This window comes from Anastrepha obliqua, chromosome 3, assembly GCF_027943255.1.
Source record: "Anastrepha obliqua isolate idAnaObli1 chromosome 3, idAnaObli1_1.0, whole genome shotgun sequence".
Lineage (NCBI taxonomy): Eukaryota > Metazoa > Arthropoda > Insecta > Diptera > Tephritidae > Anastrepha > Anastrepha obliqua.
In genome coordinates, this window is record NC_072894.1 from 25,833,317 (window position 1) to 25,846,265 (window position 12,949).

Genomic DNA, 12,949 nt, shown 5'->3' on the forward strand with positions numbered 1-12,949 from the left:
AGAAAAAACTTTTTCTTCATTTTGGTCTTTCACCGTCAGCAAACTGTGCTTTGAGGGTTGTGCTAGGACTATCTTTCCGAGCAGGCAAGATTGGAAAGAGGGGAGAGTCGGTACGGATATATTATAAATACCTCTGTTTTCACTGAATGGAGTCTGGAGTGGGAGCGGGGGCTTACTCTAAATCAGCCAACATTTCGGACTCCTTTAAACTGCCGGAAACAAGCAGAGGTCTTCGCGATCCTGCAGGCATGCAAAATGCTTTGGGATTGCTGTTGGGAGGGAGACATTAATATTTTTTCCGATAGTCAAACAGCAATCAAGGCCCTGTCGTCGCCGTATTGCAGCTCTCTTCTCGTGAACTCCTATAAGGGGGAACTCAAACGTCTCGAACGTGCAGGAAGCATTTCCCTTATCTCGTTCCTGGGCACAGGAATTTAGAGGGAAATGAAATTTCCGATGAGCTTGCCAGGAAGGGGTCGGCAGAACCGGTTCCAGCTGTCCCCTTCTCAGACATCGGTATTCCCTTGGCCGTCGTTAAAGGGAAACTATACAATTTCTTTCTAAAAAACAGCGCAAGACAGATGGCGGTCTGTCTCATGGTGTGCTATTTCAGAAACACTATGGCCTCAATACGATAGAAACAGAACGCTTGAGGTGATGGGAATCCCCCGCCATTCAATTTCCAAACTCATTGAGGGGTTCACTGGTTACGGTGATCGGTACTCATTCGGAGAAGCTTGGAATTCCGTACAACCCCTATTGCAGAAGCTGTGCAGAGAAAGAGACTGTGGAACACTTTCTCTGCAAATGTCCGGCTGTGGCGGCTAGGCACTTGAGATTCCTTAGCGTGCCCCTTGGGGATGACTTGAAGAAATTCTCCAGCTTAGATCCCCTTTTTTTCCTCCGCTACATCAACAGCACTGGATGGCCGTAGACGGTTTTCGCTTCCCTAAATCTTTTCACAGGTAGTGGTCAATTTTCAACGCCTTCTACGACCAGAAAGGTGCCTTTAAATTAAAACAATCATTGTGGAGTATTTTGGCCGAGCTGCTTCTCCTATTTGTGGTGTGCGTCCTGATGTTGTTCCATAAATGGAGAGTCCTACAATTTTATGCCGCCTCTGAACGGCAGATAATTTTTATCAGTAGCTTTTTCATGGCAGAAATACACTCGGAGATTTGCTATTGCCTACTAAGGAGCGCCCGCTATTATTATAGAAAAACCTTTTCTTGTGGCGCAATTTAAAAGAATTGAAAAAAAAAAAATTGAGCATAAATTAGAATTTGGGTATATTTTACAATGAAATAAAAAAGCACAAAAAATTGGAACCTAGCTACCAAGGCTTACGGCTCCAGTTAGAATGTAATCACTTCTCTGTTATAGGAAATGTATCAATTTACTTAAAAAGTATTTTCTGTCATACACTAAACTCAAGCAATCAACAAAAATTATTTAAATAGTAGATAAAGTTGGAAAATGTGAAAACACTACAAATCTCACTCATGTACGTGAACGCTAAATACATTATCAAGTCATGAACGGTTTTTCAGCAATTCTCAGAAATCATACACACAAACTGCCAGCGGATGTCAACTGTAGCCCTCAGTACAAAATTGCCAAGTTCACTTTAAGGCTCTTTATGACGTCACATTTCATGAAATGGAATTGATAAACATTTCAACTTCAAAATCATGTCTTTGAGGGGCACGCGCATACGCACATATACAGGTACCGAGGACTTTGGCTGAGTTTTGAAGTAACTTTTGCGACTGCGCAAATGCACCGCTTCGCACAGACAAACGGAAATTTTTCTACAACCATTGTCATTGCTATACATTTCGCTTACTGCTCACAGCCGCTTTTTTGGTCCGACTCTTCTCTGGGCATATTTTACTTTTTTGCTGTTTTTGCCTTTAATTTTGTCTCTTCGTAGTTTTACTCAGTGAGTTTACCGGCTTAGCCGCTGCTACAAACTATCAACATCTGGCGGTAGTGGTATAAAATGTTGTGTGAGGTCCAAAACAAAATCAGTCAAGCAGCCAACATCAGTAAAGCGCATAGCGCGATCAGCAATAAAAAGGAGCAAAGGATTAACTTTTTTGTGGATTATTATATAAGGATAACGAAACAAAGCTATTGAGTGCGAATTGAAGTTGTGCCAGTGTTAAGTGCGTTTTACTTATTTATTTCTCAAACCCAATTAAGGCGAAACAAGCAAAAAGGTGAGTTTTGTTTTTGGGGAATTTCGAAATCCAAAAAGTAATGCAATAAAAGCATAAAAATATAAAAAATATGTAAAAACGTTATTAAAACTAATTGTGCGACAGTGAAGGTAAAAGTGATGGGGAAAAAACAAAAGTACAAAATAAGTGAATGCGTGCCGTTTAGCACTGGACTCATGCAGTTTTACATTTCGTAAAAAAAAACAAATGCCACGGAACTCATTAATTTTTGAAAAGTGTTGGCTAATGAAGACATTAAAGATATAAATTATTTAAAAAGCGCAAATAACAAACTATTTTTCCACCGTTTGAGATGAGTGAGCGCAAGTGAAGTTGCATGCGATTTGTTGTTGTTGTTGTTTTTGAATTGATTAACAAGCGCACTTGTTGAATGAAGGATGGCACCGAACGAGCATTGAAAAAAAATGAATGGCAACGAAATTCGTTTAATCGCCAAATTCGTACGAAATTCCAAATCGATGTGCATAAATTTATTGGTTATGTATTATGACCAGCATTCAGGAGAAAGATAGCTAATGAAAGGCAAACTGAACAAATCAAACGGCAATTATCTACTTGTGCGAGATGGCGCAAAATCAGTCCCCCAATTTTGTTTTTGAATAACTTTTTTACTAAATAAAATAAAAGATTTTGAGTAATGGAAATCTTTATATTCACCTTCATGCGCTGCATTGCCTTTTCTTTTTATATATTAAAGCTTTTTAGTACACAAGTGTTGAATATGACTAATGTACGGCGTAGTCATTTGCAAAAATTATAAATCTTCCGATAGGGTAATTAATTTTGTGCCTCCTTGTATAACGTATGTGGTGCAAAAATTACTTGTAAGTTTAAAATACTTTTTTTCTTATATTTTCTGGCAAAAAATTGTCTAATTAAATAAGCAAAAATTTCTCGATTTTTTTAAATAACCTAATATAGATAATAGAGCGTGTCGATTAAATTACAAAACTGTGTTAAATAACTTTTAACACTATCAATTTATTATCTTATACCAAGAAAAATACTCTCGAATATCTTCTTGCAGGAAATAAATTTTATTCAGTTATTTTCTAATAAATTTTAAGTTTTTCCACTACTTTGGACAAAGGCATGCTGTCTATTTTTGGGAAAGAAAAAAATTGAAATTTACCATTTTTTTTTTTAATTTCTTTTATTTCGACTGCTCATTTTGATAGTATGTGAAAAATAAATATTACTTTGCAATTATTAGTATTACAGAGCTTTTGATTCCCAGTTGAATTAACTGCATTCATTCGAAAGGGGGACATTTGTATCTATATAAAGGGTGGCTAAGTTTTAAGGGCCGGTGTTGATTTTGAATAAAATACAATTTTTTTAGGAAATTATTGTCATTTCTCTTTATTAGAATAATATTGATATGACTCAATTACCTATGAAACAAAATATCGGCCAAATGGCCGCCACGGTCTCGACGGCACACCTCCATACCACAGCATAAAATACTAAGAGATTCAGCCTAGGAGATGGGCAAAAAATTCGGCTAAAGAAGTAAAAGCGGTGTGCAATTAAATATTAATTTATTTTCCTTTAAGTCTAATACGTATCTACAATAGGGGAGTTTTTATCCATTCTGTTTCTTACGGTTGCTTCACCTGACTACGTCAAGCTCCACAACCTACGAGTTTCGAGGGGAAGTAATGGGGTCCCCCGCGGCAGCGCCTCTTACCGCGGTATGGCCACAGTTACTCTCGAAGGCGGCCAGGTATTCGAGAGGGAAACTCCGTTCGCGATGCACATGTTTCAATTCCCTGCACCATTCAGCCCTCGGCACGATTCCAAGAACACCTTGGCTTGGGTATGTGTTGGTACGGTACTCTCCGTATAGATGATTGAACGAACAGCACACGTGCCGTTTCGCGAATGAGTTGGTCGCCAATCCCTATACGGAGCTTCCCTCTTAGTTCATGGTGGGTTAAATTCCCAAATATCTAACCTCCATTTAAGTCCCATCCCCGCGGAAAAAAGGACAACATGAAAGGGAAGACCAAAAACGCGGCAAGGAGACCAACAATAGGGGAACTCATAAAGTTTATTAATACTATAAAACAAATGTATGTACCATGAAATAGGCCAAAATAACCAGCGTCATCTCCCGTGTTTTTTTTTTTTTTTTTGTTGGGTCATATGGAGCCTGGTTAAAGTTTTCGAAGTCACATTTGGGCAGCTTGTCGTTCAAAACAAGCACAGCTCGAGTAAATTTTTTGCTTAATGCAGTGTATTTTATGTAGTATACTTCTGTTATACTGGCATATTTTACTTTTTTTAATCGTCCGTCGTCAATTGACTCTCCTGTATAGAATACGCCACTTATATAAGTAAATGATTAGGTGTATTCAGCACCAGTTCAGAGAAATTAAAAATCGGTATTCGGTAACTCACTGATATCTAAGTATTTCTGATAAATATTCTTTCCATCAAAAAATTGTATACATAAATACAAAGTTCTATATCAAATTAGAGTTGCGCCTTGATGATTCTAATGCGAGGTTCATTGTAGAAATTTTTACGATATATGCACAAGTACATAGGTACATACACACAAATGTTAATGCACTATTATTTTAGATGAGTTTATGTTTAAGTTTGAAGAAGTGCCGTGCAAGTGAAATTTTATAAGATGTAATAAGACGGGGACGCCGATCGTTTGTCACTACTATTCAGAAGTGCGCAAGTTCGAGTATCCGTACATAAAACATCAAATGATAGAAATAGTTTTTTCTAATAGCGGTCGCCTCGCGGCAGGCAAACCTCCAAGTGTATTTCTGCCAAGAAAAGGTTCCTCATAAAATAATATCTGCCGTTCAGAGCCGGCTTAAAACTATAGCTACCTCCAATTGCGGACTAACATCAAAGCGCGCGCCACAAATACGAGGAGGAGCTCGGCCAAATACCCCAAAAGGGTGTAAGCGCCAATTATGTACACATATACATATATGTATATACATATATGTATATATATATATATATATATATATAGGTATAATAAGACGTAAATGTAGGCAGTTAAAAACTATATTTGGCATAAGCTTTAAACAACCAATTTCCAACAATTTACCATTTGAAGTGTAGCGAGGTAGATACGCCGGGTATTTCCTAGTACTTAGTGCTTTGCTATTTAAAACTTTAAAATATGCTTTATTGCAATAAGTGGTTTCACAAAAAGTAGTAAACCTATAGCAGACATCAGTTTTATGAGGCATTGCACTTGGCAATAAAGAAAATTTCAACGCTTTTCCTAAGCGCAAAAAAAACTTTAAAAGTTAATTCTTCCTAAAAAATACCATACAATGTACAATGCATAACAGCTCGCCGCTTCACTGAACTGTTCCAGAAGAGCACATTTACCTCTTTCCCAAAACTGTAATACTATATTACTACAAATATACTTATAATTGGCATAAACATTTTGAAAAATTTTAGTAGAAAGTGTAATAAGTAAAGTTTCTTGTCTACCAAGTGCTGCCAAGCAAGTCAAATTTATTGAGAAAAGCTCATAATTTGTTGTTGTTGTTTTTTTTTTTGTACTGTGTTTTTACATTTTTGAGATCTAAGATTTATGTGTATAGTAGACGTATGTAAGTAAAAGTACCACACGGATACTTATGTATGTGTGTACATCTCTTCCCTTTTCCTAAAGCAATGCGATTGCAAAACTTGTAGCATAGCACCATTTTACTTTAAATATACAAAGCCATAAACTATACTCGCATGTACACACATAGATCATAAATAATTCAGCTAAACAGAAATTTGCTCTCATCATGCAATATAAATACAACATTGCACACTCACGCGCACTCACACGCACTCAAACAAGCGAAAACTTCCGACAATAACAGGCCACTCACTCACCAGGTACAACGATCATTGCAATATTTCTCCTTCGTTGTTTCCCCAAAATAAACGCAACATGTAGAAATAAATCAGATGCAGTTGCGTAATAAAAATAAAAACAATTAAGTAAAAATATTCATATAACTAGACAATGAACTACGACAGATATTCCTAAAAATCCAATCTCACAATCACAATTATAAGGCAAGCATACACTCCTTTTTACCACGCAGCTATTATTTAAGTTCGTTTTTTTTTTATGCATCCATAAAAATTTGCGCTCCAGAAAACACAATTAAATCTTAAACCCGCGCATAACAACTTCACAAAACTCTGAAAACAAAAATCAGACAAAAAACTGTCAGCTGCCTAAAATGTGTACAAGCATACATACACAAACACATACAAGCAATACCTTGAACCCACACACAAGTTGAGGCCAGTTGCATAACGGCTCCAAAAGTAAAAAACAAAACCAAAAATAAAACTGTAAAGCAACAACAGGCATCCAAGTCCCCCAATGCGTTCAAGTAAAGCGTAAAGAAAGATCTCTTAAATAAGCAACAACAACAACAACACCGTATGTCATTTCCTCTGCTTTAAGAGTCAGGCTGTCAGACATTTGCTCTGACATGCATACATACATATGTAACGTTCACACTGTGTTGCAGTTTAAGGAGTTAGTCAACAAATCGCACGTAACCATTTTTGCTTGTAAGTATCATATTTATGTATGCATGTATTCTTCGTCTTGCGATACATATGTATGCATTGCAAATTTTCATTTCGTTAAAAAAGTATTTGAAAAACTTAATTTGCATGAAAATTCCCGCACCAAGCATAAGCGCTTACATCAGGTAAAAAGTATAAAGCACTTCCTCTGAAGCAAGGTAAATGAAATGAAAAGCAGCACCTTCACACCTCGAGTACATCCGCACTCCACTTTTGCGCAACTTACAACACCAAACCGTTCAGCTGATGGCGATTGTTCATTGTTGTTTTTATTTTTGATTTTTCTTCATTTCGAGCTAACGACCTTAAAACGAAAGTAAAAGTCTTTCGCGCATTGCTCCAGCTCGATCAGCCATTTATCCATCTGTGACTTCAGGCGTGACTCATATTTCAAGCTCTGCGCTTTGTGCGCAGCCAACTCTGCAGTGCTCTGACTATTGTAAACAAAAGAGCCGAACAAACCGGTTATTAACAATTGCCGAAATACTCGAACTTGTATGTTTGTATGTACAGTACAATATTTACTGTTGATCTTTGCGCAAGCGCAGCGACAGAAGTGGCACAATGACCACAAATGTATCTGGCGCCATCATTAATATTTGGGTTAATTAACACTACCTTAAAAAAAGGCGAGAGAAAAAAGTGAAAAAAACCACCATTGAACTTGTGAAACCTTTAAATTTGGTTACTTCATCGCAGTCTGTTTCAATCACTAACCTCGCATCTTTTGTTTCCCTTTTCAACAGCTCGTACGCCTGCATAATGAGATTAACACATCGTCTGGCTATTATGGCCGCCATACTCTTGGCTGGCTGCTCAATCAGTTATGCACAGGAATCGGCGTGGGGCGGCGGCTGGGAACCCGCAAAGGAGTCAATGCTCAGCAGACGCGCCGCAGAATCCGACAAAGCAGATCCCGCCGCAGTCCAACCTGCAGAGGTACAGGGCCGTAATTATGGTGTAAATGAAGCTATCTATAGCAATGATACTAGCGTCGACATCAATGCCGTCATCGATCAAATTATAAACTCCCGCCGCGAAGGCCGTATTTTAGGCGAATATGATCAAGTTTATGCCGATGGTAATATCGATCAGGCGCTGCAACAGGGCGACCACATGCAAGCACGCAATCTTATACGTGACAAACTTTGTGGATTGGGGCTGATGAGTTGTGATGTTGAAGAGAAGCGTCCTTACTATTCAACAATTTACGCGCAAGGTCCGCCACCGCCCTCGTTTGGTGGTGGTCCATATGGACCGGCCAAGCCAATGCCACCACCTGGCCATTTCAACAGTCGTCCGCTACCATCCTCGTCATTGAACTCTTTCGGTCCGCCACGTAAAGTTGGTTACGAAGGCGCTTACAAGCCACCTTATCGTCCATCTGGCCCAGGACCAGTGTATAATGGTCCTTATTTGGAAAATCCACCACCCTCTGCAATTGGCGCCACAGGACCCTCATTTAATAAACCTCCACCCGGTGCTATAATTTACGGCAGCAAACCACCAGGTCCAGTCTTCAACGGCAACTCTGACGTACCTCCTCCTTATGCCTTTGAAAACCCTGGCGCTGAGAAAATTCAAGCATCTGGCTCTTCACAAACCAATTTTTATGCACATCAGTCATCCTCCGCTTCGGCATCCTCGTCTTCGAAAGTAGTTGTTGGCAATTTGAATGCCATTCCGGTGCCAGCTCCACAAGGCGGCTTACAACAGCACGTGCACCACCACTTCCATCACGTTGAGGGCGCTGACGGCGTCGCTGGTGCTCAGGTGCCAACTGTGCCAATACCAATTGGTGGTGGACAATCGATTAACACTGACTTCTCATCACTTGCGCAATCATCGACAGCCTTCACACCACAAACTCAAGGTGGTTTCACGGAATCCAATGCCTTTACAGCCGGTTATAATGGTGCTTCACAAGGAGGACTACTTTCGCAGGCGGCAGCCAATAGTTTCGGCACATATGAGAAACCCAGCACAGAACTCTACAAGCCTTCAGGCGGTTTAGGTAGTTTTGGCAATGCTGCTACTCAAGGAATTTATGACCCATCTAGCGTTAATGGTGTTGGCACTACAGGTATTTACGGACAAACAGCGGGCGCAAATAGCTTTGGCCAGAGTGGCTTCGGACAATCGACCAACTTTGGCCAGTCCAACAACAACTTCGGACAAGCCAGCGGCAGTTATCACAGCCAAAATCCCGACTATTACAAGAAGGAGTTACAAAACTTTGGCGGTATTGGTACCTCGGCTGGCTACAATGGTCTCGGAAACAATTTAGGCGCACAATACCCAGCTGGATATGACACCTCACGTCAACAAATCGTCGATTGTCAATGTGTACCATTCAACCAGTGTCCGGCAGCCGATCGTATTGGACGCAAGGAAGACCTTATCTTGGCTATTGATCCACGTAATTTGGGCAAAGACATTGAAGCTTTGGGTGATGAGACAGCTACAAACGCCACTGTCAGTGAGACAGAAGATAAGAAAGAAGAAAAGAAAGAGGAAAAGAAGGCGGACGAAATTAAACGCAGTAAGCGAGAGGCTCAAGCCGAAGATAAACAATCCGACGAGGGTGCAGCTGATCTGCCACTAGATGCCGAAGGGGTAAGTGACATTTTGAAATATTTTATTTTTTAATTCATGTTCTGATAACCGTAACCAAATTAATTTCGTGCCTGATTACCCGTAACAAAGAAATTAATATTAATGCAAACTAATCGGCAGTACAGGTATCAAACACTCTACTACGTTCCAAGTGCACACTCACGAAACCAATGTCCACGTCACATGTCGTACTCTCCCAGCAACACCAGTTACAATAGACATAGTAAAACTTCGGTTACAGTTCAGTGGACCTCAAGTGAACTAAAGAAACCAAATGGAATACGTATTTATGTTTCAGAAAGTCTTCTACAATATGTCGCGTAGTTCCGTGGTGCGCCTACAATGTAACTAATCTCACTAAAACCTTCCATTTCTAATTGCACACCCAAATCATTCATTTCATTCTGGTCCCAGTCGCACGCCTACTAGCATGCCAATTCAAATCTCACATGATCCCTCCACTATAAACATCTAATCATGTTACTCATTTCCTCTTTCTCACTTGTCCCTCCCCAAAACATAAACCATCTATAGCGCACTGGCATACCAGAGCTCGCAGCCATCGAGCTATTAAAGCGTAAAATTCTTCCCACTTACGGCGTATCATTTGGCTTGCCATACCCCAATGGTGGAGGTGGTTATCCTGCAAATCCACAAGGCGATTTTCATCCTGCACCGAATCCGAATTTTGGTTCAATAGGACCGAATGGCTTGAATCTAGGTCTTTTAAATGTAAACCCATTGGTCTCCGTACAGGTCAGCAAAACTGAGTTCGGTGACAAAGTGGTAAAACCACTGGTCAATCTTCATGTTACACCGAATGCCAATATCTTTCAAAAAGTCGGCGAGTTATTCAAATCGAAACCCGAGTACACTCACAATACACATTACCATCATCACGATCATTACAGTAGTTTTGAGCATGATCACCATTCGCATACTTTTACCGCACCTGGTCCCATTTACGGTGGCACAGGCCCCAGCGCCACGATCATCGATGTGGTGCCAAGCAAGCCGATATATGAACATCATACCACTATAACGGCACCGGCAAATACAATAATTGATACCGGGTTTCTCCCGCAGCATCAACATCATGCGAGTCAACAATTCCAACATACCTCTTTCGGTACAACATCCACGGGGAATTATTACCCAGGCCCTTATGCTGCGGTCGGCGAACATTCTTCATATCCTAGCTATAACTTGGCCAATACAAGCCCCGATCATTTCAGCGGTTCGATTTCAAGTGGGTATGGCGCGAGCGGTCATGGTGCTGGCATTTATAGTGGGAGCTTAGCACAATCAGGATACTCAACTGGCTTTGGCTCGAGCGGTCATGCTGGTGAGATTTTCACTGGCGAGCATTATAATGCGTATGAAGAGCGCAGTTCTAACACAAGCGTCACCTTTAAGGGGCCAAGTGAGCATGGTCCGAAACATCAAAATATTAACGAATTGCATACTCGCCGAGGTAAAGGATTGCGCTATGAGCATAATTTGCGCCCCATACCAACACAAGCGCCTGGTGCTGCTGAAGGTAGCGACTATGTGACATTTCCACGCGATCGTCGTCGACGCGATGTGGTTGAGCATGAGGAAGCTGCGGAACGTAAAGAGAGTGTTTTGGCACGAACGGTAAAGGCGGAACAGGTAAAACGGGGAATGATGACAATTTAGCAAATTGCGTGATAAACAACAAAAAAAACGAACTTTTTTTATTGCTTGCTTTAAACTAAATATTAAGAAATTGTTTTATTTTTCTTTTAAAGCGCGCTTACTACGGTAACCGCCCAGTTGAGAAAACCTGCCGCGTCAATGAGGTCTGTTGCCGTCGTCCTCTGCGCCCACCACCACAACAACTTGGACGTTGTGGCACACGCAACGCTGCTGGCATTACTGGTCGCATCAAGAACCCATCGTATATTGATGGTGACAGTGAATTCGGCGAATATCCATGGCACGTAGCCATCCTGAAAAAGGATCCCAAAGAGTCGGTTTACGCTTGTGGTGCCACACTAATTGATGCACAACACGTTATCACCGCCGCTCACTGCATTAAATCGTAAGTTCACCTATCTCCATATCTACACATGTTTTTATGTAATCATTCGATCCTTCTGCTATTTCAAAAAATGTAGTCAAAACGGCTTTGACTTACGCGCCCGCCTCGGTGAATGGGATGTCAATCACGATGTGGAATTCTTCCCCTACATTGAACGTGACGTCGTCTCGGTACACATTCATCCCGAATACTATGCTGGTACTTTGGATAATGATTTAGCTGTACTGAAACTTGATCATCCCGTGGACTTTACCAAGAATCCACACATCAGTCCCGCTTGCTTGCCAGACAAATTCTCCGACTTTACTGGCTCTCGCTGCTGGACCACTGGTTGGGGCAAGGATGCTTTCGGCGAACATGGCAAATACCAGAATATTCTCAAGGAGGTCGACGTGCCGATCTTGTCGCACCATCAATGCGAATCGCAATTGCGTCAAACGCGTCTTGGCTACAGTTACAAACTCAATCCCGGCTTCGTTTGTGCAGGCGGTGAAGAAGGCAAGGATGCCTGCAAGGGTGATGGTGGCGGTCCATTGGTGTGCGAACGTAACGGCATCTGGAATGTGGTCGGCGTTGTATCCTGGGGTATTGGTTGCGGTCAAGCCAATGTACCCGGTGTGTATGTACGTGTTTCGCATTATTTGGACTGGATTCGTCAGATTACGCAATACTATAAATGAGTAACGGCACAGGTGATGACGACGCATATAGTGGCGGCCACAACAGCCTATCACAGCTGTCAGTCGCAAGACCGAGATGTGTTCCACTTTCACTTTCGATAAGCCATTTTTGTTACGTGTTCGAGTATATGTTAATGATATTATTTATTTTTGTTAGTGTTGTAAGTGTAAGTGCATAGGTATGTATGTAAGTGCTGTTCAGTGCGACTGCTTATCCTGTTTTTTTTATATATCTTTTTGTTTTTGTAAATATTTATTGTCTTCTCGCACGTCTGTTAAATTATTTTATTGATCGCCTGGCGCTATTTGCGAAAGCGGCTGCTGCGAAAACTTGGCTACACCATTAAATTATTATAATTACTAAATTATTTATACGACACTTAATTGTCCTACATTTTGTAAAACGTAAATAAAATGTTTTTATGTGTAATAAAAAAGTAAGAATTGAGTCTTTTAATATTTTTAATGGAAAATATGTAGAAATGGATCACTCTGTGCTAAGATCGAATTAGTAATATTAAGCGTCTCTTTACCTGTCACCGGCTACAGAAATTTCGGAGAGAGCAAGTATGGGAGAGCAATACAAACTTATATCCGCTTTAAGAATAAAAGCCACTGTCCGAAGTTAGGTTAGGTTAGGTTGGAATGAGCATACTTGGACGAAGATAAACGGAGTCGTCCTTTGTGATACCATTATGAAGGAGGTGAGGCCCGAGAGACCGACAGAAAATGTATTTATTCTCAGTTTTTGACGA

General features: G+C 40.6%; 1 protein-coding gene across 1 annotated transcript; it reads left to right on the forward strand.

Annotated features, from left to right (window-relative positions):
* The first annotated feature begins 1,571 nt into the window (after positions 1-1,571).
* On the forward strand, positions 1,572-12,559 carry LOC129242773 (uncharacterized). The gene is made up of 5 exons (XM_054879605.1): positions 1,572-1,728; positions 1,934-2,222; positions 7,580-9,449; positions 11,222-11,514; positions 11,591-12,559. The coding sequence occupies exons 3-5, from the start codon at positions 7,596-7,598 to the stop codon at positions 12,192-12,194; spliced, it is 2,751 nt and encodes a 916-aa protein (XP_054735580.1). The 5' UTR covers positions 1,572-1,728; positions 1,934-2,222; positions 7,580-7,595; the 3' UTR covers positions 12,195-12,559.
* Positions 12,560-12,949: the final 390 nt, after the last annotated feature.